This window comes from Ranitomeya variabilis, chromosome 1 (assembly GCF_051348905.1).
Source record: "Ranitomeya variabilis isolate aRanVar5 chromosome 1, aRanVar5.hap1, whole genome shotgun sequence".
NCBI lineage: Eukaryota > Metazoa > Chordata > Amphibia > Anura > Dendrobatidae > Ranitomeya > Ranitomeya variabilis.
The window spans coordinates 118,480,418-118,501,735 of NC_135232.1; the positions used below are offsets into that span (position 1 = coordinate 118,480,418).

At 42.0% G+C, this 21,318-nt stretch overlaps 1 protein-coding gene across 4 annotated transcripts in view; it reads left to right on the forward strand.

The window, feature by feature from the left end:
• Nucleotides 1–21,318, forward strand: part of RASGRF2 (Ras protein specific guanine nucleotide releasing factor 2) — a 401,708-nt gene that overhangs the window by 255,552 nt on the left and 124,838 nt on the right. For all 4 annotated transcript variants that reach the window (XM_077288405.1, XM_077288397.1, XM_077288415.1 and 1 more), the window contains exons 7-8: nucleotides 9,984–10,177; nucleotides 12,402–12,511. In XM_077288405.1, coding sequence (XP_077144520.1) covers nucleotides 9,984–10,177; nucleotides 12,402–12,511 — 304 coding nt within the window. The remainder of the gene's footprint in view (nucleotides 1–9,983; nucleotides 10,178–12,401; nucleotides 12,512–21,318) is intronic.

Consider the following 21,318-nt stretch of genomic DNA (forward strand, 5'->3'; position numbering starts at 1 on the left):
AGTCAAGGTCCGAGCTATTCTTGATTGGACTCAGCCCTCGTCAGTTAAGAGTCTTCAGAAGTTCTTGGGCTTCGCTAACTTCTACCGTCGTTTTATCGCTAATTTTTCTAGCATTGTGAAACCTTTGACGGATATGACCAAGAAGGGCTCCGATGTAGCTAACTGGGCTCCTGCTGCCGTGGAGGCTTTCCAGGAGTTGAAACGCCGGTTTACTTCGGCGCCTGTTTTGTGCCAGCCTGACGTCTCACTTCCCTTTCAGGTTGAGGTGGATGCTTCAGAGATTGGAGCAGGGGCCGTTTTGTCGCAGAGAGGCCCTGGTTGCTCTGTTATGAAACCTTGTGCCTTTTTCTCTAGGAAGTTTTCGCCTGCCGAGCGAAATTATGATGTGGGCAATCGGGAGTTGTTGGCCATGAAATGGGCATTTGAGGAGTGGCGTCATTGGCTCGAGGGTGCTAAGCATCGTGTGGTGGTCCTGACTGATCACAAAAATCTGATGTATCTCGAGTCTGCTAAACGCCTTAATCCGAGACAGGCCCGCTGGTCATTGTTTTTCTCCCGCTTTGCTTTTGTTGTCTCGTATTTACCAGGTTCAAAGAATGTGAAGGCCGATGCTCTTTCTAGGAGCTTTGTGCCTGATGCTCCTGGAGTCGCTGATCCTGTTGGTATTCTTAAAGATGGAGTTATCTTGTCAGCTATTTCTCCGGATCTGCGACGTGTGTTGCAGAGATTTCAGGCTGATAGGCCTGAGTCTTGTCCACCTGACAGACTGTTTGTCCCAGATAAGTGGACCAGCAGAGTCATTTCCGAGGTTCATTCCTCGGTGTTGGCAGGTCACCCGGGAATTTTTGGCACCAGAGATCTGGTGGCCAGGTCCTTTTGGTGGCCTTCCTTGTCAAGGGATGTGCGGTCATTTGTGCAGTCCTGTGGGACTTGTGCTCGAGCTAAGCCTTGCTGTTCTCGTGCCAGCGGTTTGCTCTTGCCCTTGCCTGTCCCGAAGAGACCTTGGACACATATCTCCATGGATTTCATTTCTGATCTTCCGCTATCTCAGGGCATGTCCGTTATCTGGGTGATATGTGATCGCTTCTCCAAGATGGTCCATTTGGTTCCTTTGCCTAAGCTGCCTTCCTCTTCCGATCTGGTTCCTGTGTTTTTCCAGAACGTGGTTCGTTTGCACGGCATCCCTGAGAATATTGTGTCAGACAGAGGATCCCAGTTCGTTTCCAGGTTCTGGCGATCCTTTTGTAGTAGGATGGGCATTGATTTGTCGTTTTCGTCTGCTTTCCATCCTCAGACTAATGGACAGACGGAGCGAACCAATCAGACTTTGGAGGCTTATTTGAGGTGTTTTGTCTCTGCTGATCAGGACGATTGGGTGACATTCTTGCCGTTGGCTGAGTTTGCCCTTAATAATCGGGCTAGTTCCGCCACCTTGGTTTCGCCTTTTTTCTGCAACTCTGGTTTCCATCCTCGCTTTTCTTCGGGTCATGTGGAGCCTTCTGACTGTCCTGGGGTGGATTCTGTGGTGGATAGGTTGCAGCGGATCTGGAATCATGTGGTGGACAACTTGAAGTTGTCACAGGAGAAGGCTCAGCGCTTTGCCAACCGCCGCCGCGGTGTGGGTCCCCGACTACGCGTTGGGGATTTGGTATGGCTTTCTTCCCGCTTTGTTCCTATGAAGGTCTCCTCTCCCAAATTTAAACCTCGTTTTATTGGGCCTTACAAGATATTGGAAATCCTTAATCCTGTATCTTTTCGTCTGGATCTTCCTGTGTCGTTTGCTATTCACAATGTATTTCATAGGTCCTTGTTGCGGCGGTACATTGTGCCTGTAGTTCCTTCTGCTGAGCCTCCTGCTCCGGTGTTGGTTGAGGGCGAGTTGGAGTACGTGGTGGAGAAGATCTTGGATTCTCGCCTCTCCAGGCGGAGGCTTCAGTACCTGGTCAAGTGGAAGGGCTATGGTCAGGAGGATAATTCCTGGGTGGTCGCCTCTGATGTTCATGCGGCCGATTTAGTTCGTGCCTTTCATGCCGCTCATCCTGATCGCCCTGGTGGTCGTGGTGAGGGTTCGGTGACCCCTCACTAAGGGGGGGGTACTGTTGTGAATTTGCTTTTTGCTCCCTCTAGTGGTTACTAGTTTTTTGACTCTGGTTTTTCTGTCATTCCTTTTATCCGCACCTGGGTCGTTAGTTAGGGGTGTTGCTATATAAGCTCCCTGGACCTTCAGTTCAATGCCTGGCAACGTAGTTATCAGAGCTAGTCTGCTGTGCTCTTGTCTACTGATCCTGGTTCCAGTAATATCAGCTAAGTCTGCTTTTTGCTATTTGTTTTGGTTTTGTATTTTCGTCCAGCTTGTTCCAAATCTATAGCCTGACCTTTGCTGGAAGCTCTAGGGGGCTGGTGTTCTCCCCCCGGACCGTTAGACGGTTCGGGGGTTCTTGAATTTCCAGTGTGGATTTTGATAGGGTTTTTGTTGACCATATAAGTTACCTTTCTTTATTCTGCTATCAGTAAGCGGGCCTCTCTGTGCTAAACCTGGTTCATTTCTGTGTTTGTCATTTCCTCTTACCTCACCGTTATTATTTGTGGGGGGCTTCTATCCAGCTTTGGGGTCCCCTTCTCTGGAGGCAAGAAAGGTCTTTGTTTTCCTCTACTAGGGGTAGCTAGATTCTCCGGCTGGAGCGTGTCATCTAGAATCAACGTAGGAATGATCCCCGGCTACTTCTAGTGTTGGCGTTAGGAGTAGATATATGGTCAACCCAGTTACCACTGCCCTATGAGCTGGATTTTTGTATTCTGCAGACTTCCACGTACCTCTGAGACCCTCGCCATTGGGGTCACAACAGCCCAGGATGCTTCAATAGCGGCCTTAAGCTCATCCAGAGTGTTGGGTCTTGCGTCTCTCAACTTTCTCTTCACAATATCCCACAGATTCTCTATGGGGTTCAGGTCAGGAGAGTTGGCAGGCCAATTGAGCACAGTAATACCATGGTCAGGAAACCATTTACCAGTGGTTTTGGCACTGTGAGCAGGTGCCAGGTCGTGCTGAAAAATGAAATCTTCATCTCCATAAAGCATTTCAGCCGATGGAAGCATGAAGTGCTCCAAAATCTCCTGATAGCTAGCTGCATTGACCCTGCCCTTGATGAAACACAATGGACCAACACCAGCAGCTGACATGGCACCCCACACCATCACTGACTGTGGGTACTTGACACTGGACTTCAGGCATTTTGGCATTTCCTTCTCCCCAGTCTTCCTCCAGACTCTGGCACCTTGATTTCCGAATGACATGCAAAATTTGCTTTCATCAGAAAAAAGTACTTGGGACCACTTAGCAACAGTCCAGTGCTGCTTCTCTGTAGCCCAGGTCAGGCGCTTCTGCCGCTGTTTATGGTTCAAAAGTGGCTTTACCTGGGGAATGCGGCACCTGTAGCCCATTTCCTGCACACGCCTGTGCACGGTGGCTCTGGATGTTTCCACACCAGACTCAGTCCACTGCTTCCTCAGGTTCCCCAAGGTCTGGAATCGGTCCTTCTCCACAATCTTCCTCAGGGTCCGGTCACCTCTTCTCGTTGTACAGCATTTTCTGCCACATTGTTTCCTTCCAACAGACTTACCATTGAGGTGCCTTGATACAGCACTCTGGGAACAGCCTATTTGTTGAGAAATTTCTTTCTGGGTCTTACCCTCTTGCTTGAGGGTGTCAATGATGGCCTTCTTGACATCTGTCAGGTCGCTAGTCTTACCCATGATGGGGGTTTTGAGTAATGAACCAGGCAGGGAGTTTTTAAAAGCCTCAGGTATCTTTTGCATGTGTTTAGAGTTAATTAGTTGATTCAGAAGATTAGGGTAATAGGTCGTTTAGAGAACCTTTTCTTGATATGCTAATTTATTGAGACAGGTTTTTTGGGTTATCAGGAGTTGTAGGCCAAAATCATCAGTATTAAAACAATAAAAGACCTGACAAATTTCAGTTGGTGGATAATGAATCTATAATATATGAAAGTTTAATTGTAATCATTACATTATGGTAAATAATGAAATTTAACACTATATGCTAATTTTTTGAGAAGGACCTGTATATAGAAAAAGTATTAGAGCACAAAAAAACACAAAAGTGAAAATAGAAAAATAGAGTCAGGTGCAGAGCCCCCCAGGCATAGACCAAACCTCAAATTTAGCAATCCAAAAAACGGAGGCAGCACACCATTAGTAGTAGAAAAAGCAGGAGCTACTTTTATTAGCCCATCTTAGCAACGTTTCGGTTCTGGTAGATTTGAAAAAGGTTCACATCTACCAGAACCGAAACGTTGCTGAGATGGCTATTAAAAGTAGCTCCTGCTTTTTCCACTACTAATGGTGTGCTGCCTCCGTTTTTTGGATTCCTAGCAAGGCATATAGATTTTTTTTTTCTCCGTATCAATGATCAGGCAAAAACTGACTGTGCAACTAAAAGTCCATATAGCACATACAGTGCCTTGTGAAAGTGATCGGCTCCCTGGAACTTTTCAACCTTTTCCCACATATCATGCTTCAAACATAAAGATACCGAATGTAAATTTTTGGTGAAGAATCAACAACAAGTGGAACACAATTGTGAAGTTGAACGAAATTTATTGGTTATTTTAAATTTTTGGGGAAATTCAAAAACTGAAAAGTTGGGCGTGCAATATTAATCGGCCCCTTTACTTTCAGTGCAGCAAACTCACTCCAGAAGTTCATTGTGGATCTCTGAATGATCCAATGTTGTCCTAAATGCCTAATGATGATAAATATAATCCACCTGTGTGTAATCAAGTCTCCGTGTACATGAACCTGCTCTGTGATAGTCTCAGGGCTCTGTTTGAAGCACAGAGATCATCATGAAGACCAAGGAACACAACAGGCAGGTCCGTGATTACAGATTACTGGGAGGGGCTGGTGAGGACCCAGCGGTCATGGTGCACATTGGCACAAATGACAAAGTTAGAGGTAGGTGGAAGGTCCTTAAAGATGATTTCAGGGAATTAGGCTGCAAGCTGAAAGCAAGGACCTCCAACGTGGTATTTTCCGAAATACTGCCTGTACCACGTGCCACGCCAGAGAGGCAACGGGAGATTAGGGAGGTTAATAAGTGGCTCAAGAATTGGTGTAGGAAGGAGGGGTTTGGGTTCCTGCAGAACTGGGCCGACTTCTCAGTTGGCTACAGGCTCTACGCTAGGGACGGGCTGCACCTCAATGGGGAAGGTGCAGCTGTGCTGGGGGAGAAAATGGTTAGAAGGTTGGAGGAGTGTTTAAACTAGGGATTGGGGGGGAGGGTATTCATTTTATAGGAGGGGAAGATAGTGCAGATAGAGACCTGGGCACAAATAAGGAAGTTGGGGGTGGCGGTGGCATGGGGGGTGGGGTTAGAACAGTTAGTAATTTAAGAAAGAATAGAGGTACAGAGAGTAACATCAAGTGCATGTATACTAATGCCAGAAGCCTCGCCAACAAAATGGATGAATTAGAACTAATGTTGTTGGAGCATAATTATGACATGGTGGGGATATCTGAAACATGGCTGGATGAGAGCCATGACTGGGCTGTTAACGTGCAGGGCTATAGCCTTTTCAGAAATGACCGTACAGATAAGCGAGGGGGTGGGGTGTGTCTGTATGTAAAATCGACCTTAAAACCCATCCTGCGTGATAATATAGGTGAATCTAATGAAAATGTAGAGTCTCTGTGGGTGGAGATAAGGGGAGAGGGAAAAAATAATAAATTACTGATAGGGGTTTGTTATAAATCTCCAAAACTAATGGAAGCAATGGAGAATATCCTCGTAAAGCAAATAGATGAAGCTGCGACTCAAGGAGAAGTCATTATTATGGGGGACTTCAACTACCCTGAAATAGATTGGGGAACAGAAACCTGCAGTTCCAGCAAAGGTTTTGACAACTATGAGAGACAATTACCTTTCACAACTGGTTCAGGACCCAACAAGGAGGGGGGCACTGCTAGACCTAATATTAACCAACAGGCCAGACCGCATATCAAATATAAGGGTTGGGGGTCAATTGGGGAATAGTGATCACAAAATAATAAGTTTTCATGTAACCTTTAATAAGATGGGTAGTAGAGGGGTGACAAGGACACTAAACTTCAGGAGGGCAAATTTCCAACGGATGAGAGATGATCTTGGTGCAATTAACTGGGACGATATCCTGAGACATAAAAATACACAAAGAAAATGGGAGACGTTTATTAGCATCCTGGATAGGACCTGTGCACAGTATATACCGTATGGGAATAAACATACTAGAAATAAGAGGAAACCAATATGGCTAAATAGAGCTGTAAGGGGCGCAATAAGGGACAAAAAGAAAGCATTTAGAGAATTAAAGGAAGTAGGTAGTGAGGAGGCATTAAATAAATACAGAAAATTAAATACATTCTGTAAAAAGCAAATCAAGGCAGCAAAGATTGAGACAGAGAGACTCATTGCCAGAGAGAGTAAAAATAATCCCAAAATATTCTTTAACTATATAAATAGTAAGAAACTAAAAAATGACAGTGTTGGCCCCCTTAAAAATAGTCTGGGTGAAATGGTGGATGAGGATGAGGAAAAAGCCAATATGCTAAATGACTTTTTTTCATCAGTATTTACAAAAGAAAATCCCATGGCAGACAAAATGACTAGTGATAAAAATTCCCCATTAAATGTCACCTGCTTAACCCAGCAGGAAGTACAGCGGCGTCTAAAAATAACTAAAATTGACAAATCTCCAGGCCCGGATGGGATACACCCCCGAGTACTGCAGGAACTAAGTACAGTCATTGATAGACCATTATTTTTAATCTTTAAAGACTCCATAATAACAGGGTCTGTACCACAGGACTGGCGTATAGCAAATGTGGTGCCAATATTCAAAAAAGGGGCAAAAACTGAACTCGGTAATTATAGGCCAGTAAGTTTAACCTCTACTGTGGGTAAAATCCTGGAGGGCATTCTAAGGGATACTATGCTGGAGTATCTGAAGAGGAATAACCTCATGGACCCAGTATCAGCACGGGTTTACTAGGGACCGTTCATGTCAGACTAATTTGATCAGCTTCTATGAAGAGGTAAGTTCCGGACTGGACCAAGGGAACCCAGTGGACGTAGTATATATGGACTTTTCCAAAGCTTTTGATACGGTGCCACACAAAAGGTTGTTACATAAAATGAGAGTAATGGGGATAGGGGAAAATATGTGTAAGTGGGTTGAGAGCTGGCTCAGGGATAGGAAACAAAGGGTGGTTATTAATGGGGCACACTCGGACTGGGTCACGGTTAGCAGTGGGGTACCACAGGGGTCAGTATTGGGCCCTCTTCTTTTTAACATATTTATTAATGACCTTGTAGGGGGCATTCAGAGTAAAATTTCAATATTTGCAGATGACACTAAACTCTGCAGGGTAATCAATACAGGGGAGGACAATTTTATATTACAGGATGATTTATGTAAACTAGAAGCTTGGGCTGATAAATGGCAAATGAGCTTTAATGGGGATAAATGTAAGGTCATGCACTTGGGTAGAAGTAATAAGATGTATAACTATGTGCTTAATTCTAAAACTCTGGGCAAAACCGTCAATGAAAAAGACCTGGGTGTATGGGTGGATGACAAACTCATATTCAGTGGCCAGTGTCAGGCAGCTGCTACAAAGGCAAATAAAATAATGGGATGTATTAAAAGAGGCATAGATGCTCATGAGGAGAACATAATTTTACCTCTATACAAGTCACTAGTTCGACCACACTTAGAATACTGTGCACAGTTCTGGTCTCCGGTGTATAAGAAAGACATAGCTGAACTAGAGCGGGTGCAGAGAAGAACGACCAAGGTTATTAGAGGACTGGGGGGTCTGCAATACCAAGATAGGTTATTACACTTGGGGCTATTTAGTTTGGAAAAACGAAGACTAAGGGGTGATCTTATGTTAATGTATAAATATATGAGGGGACAGTACAAAGACCTTTCTGATGATCTTTTTAATCATAGACCTGAGACAGGGACAAGGGGGCATCCTCTACGTCTGGAGGAAAGAAGGTTTAAGCATAATAACAGACGCGGATTCTTTACTGTAAGAGCAGTGAGACTATGGAACTCTCTGCCGTATGATGTTGTAATGAGTGATTCATTAATTAAATTTAAGAGGGGACTGGATACCTTTCTGGAAAAGTATAATGTTACAGGGTATATACACTAGATTCCTTGATAAGGCGTTGATCCAGGGAACTAGTCTGATTGCCGTATGTGGAGTCGGGAAGGAATTTTTTTCCCCATGGTGGAGTTACTCTTTGCCACATGGGTTTTTTTTGCCTTCCCCTGGATCAACATGTTAGGGCATGTTAGGTTAGGCTATGGGTTAAACTAGATGGACTTACAGTCTTCCTTCAACCTTAATAACTATGTAACTATGTGATACTGTTGTGGAGAAGTTTAATCCCGGATTTGGATACAAAATAATTTTCAAACTTTAAGGGTATGTGCACACGTTCAGGTTTTTTCGCATTTTTTTCGCCATAAAAACGCTATAAAAACTCATTAAAAACGCATACATTATGCATCCTATCATTTAGAATGCATTCTGCATGTTTTGTGCACATGATGCGTTTTTTGGGGATTTTATTTTATACATACCAATACTAAGTAGCAAGTATTTGTTAGGTGTAAAGGAAATGATACATGGTTCTCTAATTATTTTACAAATCTAAATCTGAAAATTGTCTCTACCAGATTTTTTTTTCTTCATTTTACTTTGCAAAATAGCTCTAGCACAGTGAGATTGGATGGAGGCGTGTGTGAACAGTGATTATCAAATCTTGCCACAGCTTCTCAATGGGATTTAGGTCTGAACTGTGACTGAGCCATTCACACACATGAATATGTTTCAATTTAATCCATTCCATTGTAGCTGTGACAGAATGTTTAGGTTTGTTGTCCGGCAGACAGGTGAACCTATTCCCGAATCTAAAGTCTTTTGCAGCCTCTAACAGGTTTTCCTCCAGGATTGCCCTGTATGTAGCTCCATTCATCTACCCATGAACTCTGACCAGCTTTCTAATCCTTGCTGAAGAAAAACATCCCCACATCATGATGCTGCCACCACCATGTTTGACAGTGGAGATGGTGTTTTCATGGTTATTTAAAGTGTTAGTTTTCCACCGTACATAGCGTTCTGCATTGTTTTTAAAAAGTTCTACTTTGGTCTTCTCTCACCAGAGCACTTCCACATGCTGGCTGTGTCCCCTACATGGCTTTTTGTAATCTGGACTTTGTATGGCTTTTATCTTGCAACTCTTCAATAAAGGCCAGATTTGTGGAGTATACGACTAATAGTTGTCTTGTGGACTGATTCTCCCACCTGAGTTGTGGATCTCTGCAGATCCTCCAGAGTGACCATGGGTCTCTTGGCTACTTCTCTAATTAGTGCTCTCTTTGCTCGGGATCTCTGTTTGGGTGACCTTCACAGAACAGCTGTAGTTATGGTGGGTAAATTGAGTCCACATGTTTGTATTCTATTCTAATTATGTGACTTCTGAAGTAAATTAGTCAATCAGGATTTATATAGGGGTATCAGGCTATTGGGGGCTGAATGAATACATATGCATGTCACAATTTTCAGATTTTATTTTTAAAATCATTAGAACACCATGTTTCATTTTCTTAACATTTCCCCAATATTTGCTACATTGTGTTGGTGTATTACATAAAATTCCAATAAAATACATTTTAGTTTGCAGGTGTAACATGAAAAAGAAATGTGGAATAGTTCACTGGAAATGAATGCTTTTTCCAAGCATAGTTTTCTTTCCTCTTTCTGCAGTAGTATAATAATTTTCTTTGGCGATTAATCTTTTCACATTGTAGTTTATTTTTTTTGTGGTATTGCCTTGGCTCCTTCCATTTCTTTGGGTAAGCAGCTCTTCCGTTCTTAAACCAATCCTCAGACCTTTCTTCTTTTTCATCCAGCTGATTTGTTTGATATTTTGCTGCCCATGCTGAACATCTACCAAGAATTTGTCCGGAATCATCAGTACAGTCTGCAAGTGCTGGCAAACTGCAAGCAAAACCGTGACTTCGACAAACTCCTCAAACAATACGAAGCCAATCCAGCATGTGAGGGGAGGATGCTGGAGACGTTCCTGACCTATCCAATGTTCCAGGTAATTTTGGTGCATGGTCAAACAGCACATACCAGTCTGTAACACTGATACAAATGCATGTGTTTATCCACGTACACTCTGATTTCACAGTTCTAATTCATTTGCAAGCAGGTGCTTTATTTGCTAGATTTTTATGTGGCTGTTATTGATGTTGGAAGTCCTTGAAAACAGATATTTAGCCACCTGTTAATTGTCTGGTAGCGCAATTTTGTCACGCTGAACAAATAAGTACACCTCTTCCAAACAATGAGGAGTGACCATGGGTAATTATTGGTTGATCTGCAGACAAGCGGCCTATGTTTCCATGGTTGTAGCTAGAAGGTCTATTGTGCGAAACAATACAGATTTTTTTCTATTCCATATATAGATACCGAGATAGGGAAGTATTCGTTTTATTCCATAATTAACTGCTTGTCTGACTGAATAGCAAATATCAATTCTGAGCATTTCCTATTCTGAAAGCTCGGCTTGCTTTTATGCTAATGGGATTCTTAGTGTTTGTGATGCTTAAGCGTAATGTTACAGCTACAGGTGATTAGTTGTGGAGTTACTGTAGAAAACCAAATGCAATAACTGTAACTTAGTTTCAGCTTTCATTTTTTTGAGGTTACAGGGGACTGTACACGAAATGCGCTTTATGAAACTACCAAACATTAAAGACGAAGCTTCTGTAGCCCTCATGCGCCCAGCGAAGGCTGGCCTAAAAGCTTGGTCTTCATAATCAAAGATTCAAAAACAGCTAAAGTTAGATCATTTAAAAAAATCTGACAATGATTACATACTGCCCAATCCATGGGCAGCTTGTATCGGGCACTGGCTGTATGAACATAGCCATATGTGTTTGACTTCTAAATGTTGCGGCATTTTCAGAGAAAAACATAATTTAAAAGCTGCCGGGGAAAGCGTACTACAGAATAGTCTGACAGGCAGATCCTCAGCGGCTTCTCCCCACCTACTGCCCTGGATTGACAGTTCTTTGCCTGTACACTCATATAGGTAGAGACCTCTGAATCTAGTGCTGTTGCCAGGAATAAGCCACCGAGGACCCACTTTTCTGACTAGTCTGTAGCATGATCTCTTTCCCCAAGGGACTGGGCAGCATCTATCAGGTGTGAGGTTCATTGCACGACGAATCAGCCTTCTTACCTTGGCATGCCATAGCTGAGATGTCACTCTCCTCAAGATAAACGTTACCCCTCAACTCAAAAATGTTTGTAAAGGAGAATTTATTGCTGGCACCTCCCTCTGTGATTGTTATAGCTGTAATTCAACTTCTACCTGTATTTATGAACACCGGGCAACTGCAAGAATACGGGTGCACACCAAACAGGGATAATCAAATAATATCCAAATTAAAACAGTCCTTAATTCAGTCCATTAAATTGGGTACAGCGGGGGGGGGGAAATGGATGCCTTCTGTGGGCGACAGCCATTTCGTGCTAACTGCCCTTCAACAGGTCCTATACTAAGTACACAGTATAGGACCCGTTGAAGCGTAGTTTGTGCGAAACAGCCATCGTCCACAGAAGGCATCCACCTCTCCCCCTCTGTACCCGTTTAAATGGATTGAATAAAGGACTGTTTTATTTTGGATGGTAAATGCCACCTTTTTTCTTCTTTTTTGGACATGACCCCTCAGCTCAGTCCACATCCTCTAACCAAGTGTTTCTCAACTCTGGTCCTCAAGACCCACCAACAGGTCAAGTTTTCAGGATCTCTTAGTATTTCACAGGTAATAATTTCATCACCTGCTTCAGCATTAACTCCATCACCTATGGAAATCCTGAAAACTTGGCCTGTTGGTGGGTCTTGAGGACTGGAGTTGAAAAACACTGCTCTAACCCAGCCAAATCAGTTCTCATATTTTGCTTGATGAGGGGCAATACCCCAAAACGCCATGTCGTCAAATTGAGATTCTGATTTGGCTTTTATCACAAATCATATTGCAAGACTCGTTAAAGGGTCGATAATGACTTGTAGGATTGCTGCTTCCAACAGGTGGCGCTGTAGAGTTAAAGTCCTCTTCCTCTCTGTAGAGGCAATTTGCATATAGGTTTTCTTTAACCATTTTTGCTAAGATGAATTTATTAAATGACAAAGTATCCCACTTTCTGCACATAAAATGCCTTCATAGTTATCTTTTAAAATTTTGGATATGTTTAATTAAAGCATTTTATGCTGATGACATAATTTAGTATTAAATAGAAATATATCTTTCTTTTAGATACCTCGGTACATTATAACCCTCCATGAGCTTTTGGCCCATACTCCACATGAGCATGTAGAGAGGAAAAGTTTAGAATTTGCACAATCCAAGTTAGAGGAACTTTCAAGGTAAGGCAACAGAACTGTCCTCAAATCTTGTTTCATTTTCAGATAACGGGGGAAGTGGGGTAACGACTTAGTGCCATAGACTGTTAATTTGTTACATATGCAACTGTCTTTGTAACTTTTCCCAGGTCTGTAATTGCCTTGCCTGCTGTCCATACATGGGCTATAAACACTAGAGACTGGTTTCTGCATCTAGTGGTCGCATAATTTACCCACATGTTCACGTTGTCATCTTTCCCTGAGAACATCCTTAGTTGTGTAGGTGCTGTACTATAAGTTAAAGGGGTTGTCCACTACTTGGACAACCACTTTTGAATTCCTGTGTTTCCTCCCGTACTAGGCACATAACCTACTACACTTCTGTTGCTCCACCCTGCTGTCTAACGCATCACCATTAGTGATGAGCAAGTATGCTTGTTACTCGAGTTTCTCCGAGCATGCTTGGGTGGTCTCCGAGTATTTCAGTGTGCTAGGAGATTTAGTTTTTGTCGACGCAGCTGCATGATTTGCAGCTGCTAGACAGCTTGAATACATGTGGGGATTCCCTAACAAACAGGCAACCCCCACAGGTATTCAAGCTGTCTAGCAGCCGCAAATCATGCAGCTGTGTCGACAAAAACTAAATTTCTGAGCACACCGAAATACTTGAAGATAACCCGAGCATGCTCTGAGAAACTCGAGTAACGAGTATACTCGTTCATCACTGATCACCACCTCTCAGCCTAAGCTTTCAGTTGTTTTATATATCATCATTTGCATGAAATGAACACCCAGACCACTGGTCCCCATTGATGACATATCCCATACATGGCTAGAAAGAAACATTCAATTGCAAATATGAAAAACGTTTAAACTTTAATATTGCAACATCAAGAAGGAAAAGTCATGGAATTCTGCAAATCACAAGATTGATAGACATGTTAAGGATATGCAAATGATGAAAAAAATTGTTCAAAACATTTCTTTATACAGTATAGATTATGAGCGTCTCTTGCAGAAATGTACACAATTACATACCTCTCAATAAGGTTATTAACCCCTTCCCGACCTCCGCCGTACTATTACAGCGGAGGTCGGGTCCCCTGCTTTGATGTGGGCTCCGGCGCTGAGCCCACCTCAAAGCCGGGACATGTCAGCTGTTTTGAACAGCTGACATGTGCCCGCAATAGCGGTGGGTGGAATCGCGATCCACCTGCCGCTATTAACCAGTTAAATGCCGCTGTCAAACGCTGACAGAGGCATTTAACCAGCGCTTCCAGCCGCGCGGCCAGAAATGATCGCATCACCGATGCCCGTCAAATGATCGGGGGTCAGCGATGTGTCAGGATGGTAACCATAGAGGTCTTTGAGACCTCTATGGTTACTGATGCCGGCCTGCTGTGAGCGACACCCTGTGGTCGGCGCTCATAGCAAGCCTGCAATTCAGCTACATAGCAGCGATCTGATGATCGCTGCTATGTAGCTGAGCCAATCGAGTTGTAGAGGTTATTAAAGCATGGTAAAAGTTAAAAAAAAAAAAAAAAAAAATGTTTTAAAAAATATGAAAAAAAAAAAAAAATATATAAAAGTTTAAATCACCCCCCTTTTGCCCCATTCAAAATAAAACAATTAAAAAAAAATCAAACCTACACATATTTGGTATCGCCGCCTTCAGAATCGCTTGATCTATCAATAAAAAAAAATATTAATCTGATCGCTATATGGCGTAGCGAGAAAAAAATTAGAAACGCCAGAATTACTGTTTTTTGGTCGCCGCGACATTGCATTAAAATGTAATAACGGACGATCAAAAGAACGTATGTGCACCAAAATGGTATCTTTAAAAACGCCAGCTCGGCACGCAAAAAATAAGCCCACACCCGACCCCAGATCACGAAAAATGGAGACGCTACGGGTATTGGAAAATTGCACAATGTTTTTTTTTTTTTAGCAAAGTTTGGAATTTTTTTTTACCACTTAGATAAAATGTAACCTAGACATGTTTGGTGTCTATGAACTCATAATGACCTGAAGAATTATAATGGCATGTCAGTTTTAGCATTAAGTGAACCTAGCAAAAAAGCCAAACAAAAAAACAAGTGTGGGATTGCACTTTTTTTGCAATTTCACCGCACTTGGAATTTTTTTCCTGTTTTCTAGTACACGACATGCTAAAACCAATGATGTCGTTGAAAAGTGCAACTTGTCCCGCAAAAAACAAGCCCTCACATGGCCATATTGACAGAAAAAAAAAAAGTTATGGCTCTGTGAAGGAGGGGAGCGAAAAACGAGAACGCAAAAACGGAGAAGGGCAAGGTCGTGAAGGGGTTAATGGTTGTCTGAGTGTATATTCATAGAATGTTAGAGTTTGAAGGGAGCTCCAGGGACGTCATGTGCTACACCCTACTCTGTACTGGATTCACTGAACCATCTCCGACAAATGTCTGTCCATCCTCTGTTTAAAGACTTCTATTGAAGAAGAACTTTACACCTCTCTTGACAGCCTGTTTCACTCATTAATCACCCTCACTGTCCAAAAGTTTTTTTCTAATATCTAATCTGTATCTTCTCCCTTTCAGTTTCTTTGCATTGCTTCTCGTGTTTCCACATGTAGATAAAAATAAGCATAATCCCTCTACACTGTGACATTCCTTCAGATATTTGTAAACAGATATTAAGTCTCCTCTTAACGTTCTTTTTTACAAGGTAAACATTCCCAGATCCTTTAACCGTTCCTCTTATTAGGACATAGTTGGCAGTCCGCTCACCATCCTGATAGCTCTTCTCTGATCTTGCTATAAATTGTTTCGATATCTTTTTTTAATATGTGGTGCCCAGAACTGGACACAGTATTCAAGCTAAGGTCTGGCTAAGGAGGAGTAGAGGGGGTAATTACTTCACGTGATCCAGACTCTATGCTTCTTTTAATACATCCCAGAACTGTGTTGCCTTTTTTTTTTGCTGCTGCATCACTATTGACACTATGTGCAATCTGTGATCTATTGGTATACCCAAGTCTTTTTCACATGCTGCTAATTAATTCTATTCTTCCCATTCTGTAGCTGTCATTTTTGTTTTTCTTGTCCAGAAGTAGAATCTTGCATTTCTTCCTGTTAAATACCATTCTAACACCATTGTTCAAGCTTATCTAGATCCATCTGAAACCTTTCTCTGTCTTCTCTAGTGTCTGCTATCCCCCCTAGCTTACAATTTGATTAGTTTAGCTTCAGTTCCCTTATCTAGATCGTTTATAAAAATGTTGAACACTGGGGCCAAGACAGAGCCTTGTGGTACTCGACTTAAAACACTCATCCAATTGGATGTTCAACTATTTATCACCACTCTTTGAGTACGATCAGTGAGCCAGTTAACCGTAGCCTTGTCAATCCCATACTTAGTCATTTTTTCAATAAGGATAGTATGAGATATTTCATCATGCTTTGCAGAAGTCAAAATACACTACATCTACCATATTTCCCTGATCCACCCAGTCAGTGATTCCATCATAGAAGGAAATTAGATTAATCTGGCATGACTTGTTTGCTACAAACCCATGTTGGCTCTGGTTAATTACTGTATTCTAATCCAAGTGCTTACATACATGCTATTTAATAATTTGTTCAAAGATTTTTCTTGGTATAAAAGTAAGGCTCACTGGTCTGTAGTTTCCTAGCTCCTTTTTCTTTCCTTTTTATAGATAGGGGCAACATTTGCCCTTCTCCTGTTCTCCATGAATTTTCAAGGATTCTGGTTAGTGCTTCTGCAATTTCCTCCATCTCTTTCAGTACCCTAGGATGTAATTAATCTGGAGCAGTAGATTTAAATTAATTTAAATTAGCTAAGTGCTCCCTCACCATTTGCTTTCAACATAATTTTTGACCACTTAACACTTTTCGTCCCGTACAATTTTTTTTAGCATCTTTGACTTTTCTTTTGCTCTTGACATACCCCCAAAATCATTTTTTATTGCTTTTGGTCTCTCTTGCAAGCCCTACTTCACTACTGGCTTTAGCTCTTCTAACGCTTGCCTTGCATTCCCTGCAGACAGCATTAGATTCTTCTTTAGACATGCCCCCTTTTTCCATTTGATACACATTTCTTTTTTCCATTTAAGCAGGTGTTTAAGTTATATGTCTGTCCATCCTGGTCGCTTTAATTTCTTCCAATTTTTCCTTCTTTTCGGGATTGTTACCCGTTTGTGCAGTGAGAATTTAATTTAGCAAAATCTCCCATCTTTCTTGGACATGTCTGTCGTTTACAACATCCAGCCACTGGACCTTTCCTACCCACTTTGAGTCCATTAAAAGCCTTTCTGAAGTCCAAACTTAAAGTCTGAGTCCTCACAGGTCTTGCTCTTCTTGTAATCCAAAATTTGAGGATAGCATGATTACTGCTTCATAAATTTCCAGCAACCTTTACTTCCTTAACCATATCCTCCCTCTTGGTAAGATTTACACTACCGTTCCAAGGTGTAGGGTCATTTAGAAATGTCCTTATTTTTTAAAGAAAAGCACAGTTTTTTTCCAATGAAGCTAACATTAAATGATTCAGAAATACACTCTATACATTGTTAATGTGGTAAATGACTATTCTAGCTGCAAACGTCTGGTTTGTAATGCAATATCTTCATAGGTGTATAGAGGCCCATTTCCTACAACCATCACTCCAGTGTTCTTATGGTACTTTGTGTTTGCTAACTGTGTAAGAAGGCTAATGGATGGTTAGAATACCCTTGAAAACCCTTGTGCAAGTATGTTAGCACAGCTGAAAACAGTTTGGCTGATTAGAGAACCTATAAACCTGACCTTGCTTTGAGCTAGTTGTGAATCTGGAGCATTACATTTGTTGGTTCCATTAAGCTCTCAAAATGGCCAGAAAAAAAGAACTTTCATGTGAAACTCGACAGTCTATTCTTGTTCTTATAAATGAAGGCTATTCCATGCGAGAAATTGCCAAGAAACTGAAGATTTCTTACAAAGGTGTGTACTACTCCCTTCAGAGCTCTAACCAGAGTAGAAAGAGAAGTGGGAGGCCCCACTGCACAACTGAGCAACAAAACAAGTACATTAGAGTCTGTAGTTTGAGAAATCGATGCCTCACAGGTCCTCAACTGGCAGCTTCATTAAATAGTACACGCAAAACGCCAGTGTCAACGTCTACTGTGAAGAGGGAACTCTGGGATGCTGGCCTTCAGGGCAGAGTGGCAAAGAAAAAGCCATATCTGAGACAGGCTAATAAAAGGAAAAAATTAATATGGTCAAAAGAACACAGACATTGGAGAGAGGAAGATTGGAAAAAAGTGTTATGGACAGACGAATCCAAGGTGTTGAGGTGTTTGGATCACACAGAAGAATATTTGTGAGACCCAGAACAACTGAAAAGATGCTGGAAGAGTGACTGAGGCCATCTGTCAAGCATGGTGGAGGTAATGTGATGGTCTGGGGGTTGCTTTGGTGCTGGTAAAGTGGGAGATTTGTATAAGGTAAAAGGGATTTTGAATAAGGAAGGCTATCACTCCATTTTGCAATGCCATGCCATACCCTGTGGACAGCGCTTGATTGGAGCCAATTTCATCCTACAACAGGACAATGACCAAAAGCACACCTCCAAATTATGCAAGAACTATTTAGGGAGGAAGCAGGCAGCTGGTATTCTATCTGTAATGTAGTGGCCGCCGCAGTCACCAGATCTCAACCCAATTGAGCTGTTGTGGGAGCAGCTTGACCGTATGGTAGGCAGAAAGTGCCCATCAAGCCAAACCAACTTGTGGGAGGGGCTTCTGGAAGCAGGGGGGGAAATTTGTCCAGATTACCTCAGCTAATTAACTGCTAGAATGCCAAAGGCCTGCAATGCTGGAATTGCTGCAAAGGGAGCATTCTTTGACGAAAGCAAAGTTTGAAGGAGAAAATTATTATTTCAAATAAAAATCTTTTTTTCGAACCTTGTCAATGTCTGGACTAGATTTTCAATTCATTTGGCAACTCATTTGATTAATAAAAGTATGATTTTTCATGGAAAACACAAAATTGCCTGGGTGACCCTAAACTTTGCAACCGTAGTGTAGGTCCAAGATTGCAGATCCTCTCTTCTAACTTTTGAAAGATAAAGTTGTCAGCAAAATAAGATAAGACTTTTCTGGACCGATTAGTTTTGCCTGAGAGAGACTCCCAGCAAATGTCTGTATGGTTAAAATCTCCAATGATTCCTATGTCAAACTTTTTTTTTTATAGAACAAAGACATCTGAGGTATAGAGTTCATCCATATCCTCAGTCTGTCCAAGTGGCCTATAGTAAACACCTACAATAGTGTCCTTTCTGTTCGTCTCTACTTGTATTCTTACCCAAACCATTTCTACAGAACGATCATTCTCTGAAGCTTGGAGCTCTTTGGAGATATACGTTTTCCTAACATACAGTACAACACCTTCTCCCCTCTTCCCCTCTTTTTAAGCCTCTTTCTTTTAAATAAGTTGTAGCCTTCAAGATTTGTATTCCAATCATGTGTATCATCCCACCAAGTTTCAGTGATGCCTATGACGTCATATCTTTCTTCCTGTGTTAGGAGCTCTAATTCTCCTTGTTTCCCATGCTCTACCTATTCTTATAGATGCATTTTAGTTTGTAGTCTGTTTCTCTTGCTCCTCTAGTTTCATTTAGAATTTGTTGCCTTTGTTCTTTATTTCCACTTCTAATAGGAGGGTTCTTAAAAGAATTTGTTAGCTGCATTCTTTTTCCTGGCCGTACATTTCCCATCCCATATTGCTCTTGTTTAAAGGGAACCGATCACCAGGTTTGAAAAGATATGAGATAATACCACCACCTTTCAAACCTGCAAGACCAGAAAAATACCTTTTATTATGCTCACATAAGGGGCTGTGTGGACTGAAGGGTGTTGCTGGTCTTTGTCAAGCGCCTTCCTTCTTGTGATGCCATCCCCCTTCTTGCTTCGTGTGGATGACACATCGTCTCCCTGGCATCGCGCTCCTGCGCAGGCTGGTTGGGGGCATATATACAGCAATGCAGAGTGCTGTATATCAGGCCTGAACCGTGGTGGTCTTATCTCATATTGTTCAAACCTGGTGACAAGCTCGCTTTAAAGCTTTCCTGATGTGCTCTCAGTTCCTTCACTTTACAGCCTAGGTTTTCAAAGTCTCTGCATATACATTGGAGAAAATAAGTATTTGATATACTGCCAATTTTGCAAGTTTTCCCACCTACAAAGAATGGAGAGGTCTGTAATTTTTATCGTAGGTACACTTCAACTGTGAGAGACGGAATCTAAAAATAAAAACAGAAAATCACATTTTATGATTTTTACAAAATTAATTTACATTTTATTACATGAATAAGTATTTAAGACCATAGAAAAACAGAATGTAGTATTTTGTGCAGAATCCTTTGTTTGCAATTACAGAGGTCAGACGTTTCCTGTAGTTTTTGACCAAATTTTAACACACTGCAGTAGCAGCCATTTTGGCCCAGTCCTCCATACAGATCTTTTCCATATCTTTCAGTTTTCGGGGCTGTTGATGGGCAACATTGAGTTTCTGCTCCCTCCAAAGATTTTCTATTTGGTTCAGGTCTGGAGACTGGCTAGGCCACTAGCCAGTTGCGCTGGCTGTTTGTTTTGGGTCATTTTCGTGCTGGAAGACCCAGCCACAACCCATGGTTGGGATGGTGTTCTTGAAGTTGTACTCATCCTTCTTCCTCCAAAGAAGTAGAGTGTAGTTAGTACCAAAAAGTGATATTTTGGTCTCCTCTAACCACATGACCTTTGCCCATGCCTCCTCTGGATCGTCCAGATTTTCATTGACGAACTTCAAATGGGCCTGGAGGTGTTCTGGTGTGAGCCGTGGGACCTTGTGTGCCCTGCAAGATTTTAATCCTGATGGCGTAGTGTTATTAACGGTAATGTTTGAGTCAGTGGTTGCAGGTCTCTTCAGCTCATTGACCATGTCCTCCCATGTAGTTCTGGGGTGATTCCTGACCTTTCTCGGAATCATCCTTAACTGTGTATCTATAATAAAAGTTACAGACCTCTCCATTCTTTGTAGGTGGAAAAACGTGCAAAATCGGCAGTGTATCGGATAATAATTTTTCCCACTGTAGTTTCCAGGTCTATTCTTGCTGTGTCATTAGTTCCTACATGTATTGGTGACCATAGATGGTCATCTGCAGCACTGAAGAGTCTTGAAGAGTTTTGATTTGGGCACCTGGAAGACAGCACACTTCTCGTGATGTGATATCTGGTCGGCAGATAGAGGCTTCGGTTCTTCTCAGAAGGGAATCCTCCATGACCACCACTCTTCTTTTCTTCTTCACCTCAGCTCTTCTTTTTCTCTCTTCAAGGAGGCTTCTGGTTGCTTACTGGAGTGTTCTTTGTGGGAAGGCACTTTTTTGAAGTACATCTTCATAGATGTCGTGCGTGAGAGCCAAGTAGTAGTACTTCAGCGGTATGGGAGCTGACTGCCTCATAATCCTGCTTCTTCTTTGGGTCACGTGCTTCCATTTCTCTTCTGCAAGTACATTGAATGGTGCTTCCATTTGAACATTCTGAATAGTTATTTCTACTCTGTCATTAACTTCTGCGAGAAGACTGAAATATTATCTTGCAACATTCTGAAGAGATTCTTCTGCTCTTTCAAGGAAATCCTCATCTTCTTTGAGCTACAGTGTAGCTATTTTCTCCTGAAGACTTTGCACCTTGCATTTCTGGCATGTAGAGTTTGTCTTTTCCTCTGGCAAGTCTGTAAACATATAGTACACATTGCAGCACACTATATGGGTAATCGCATTCTCCATGTTGAACAAAATTAATTGTTTTTTTATTG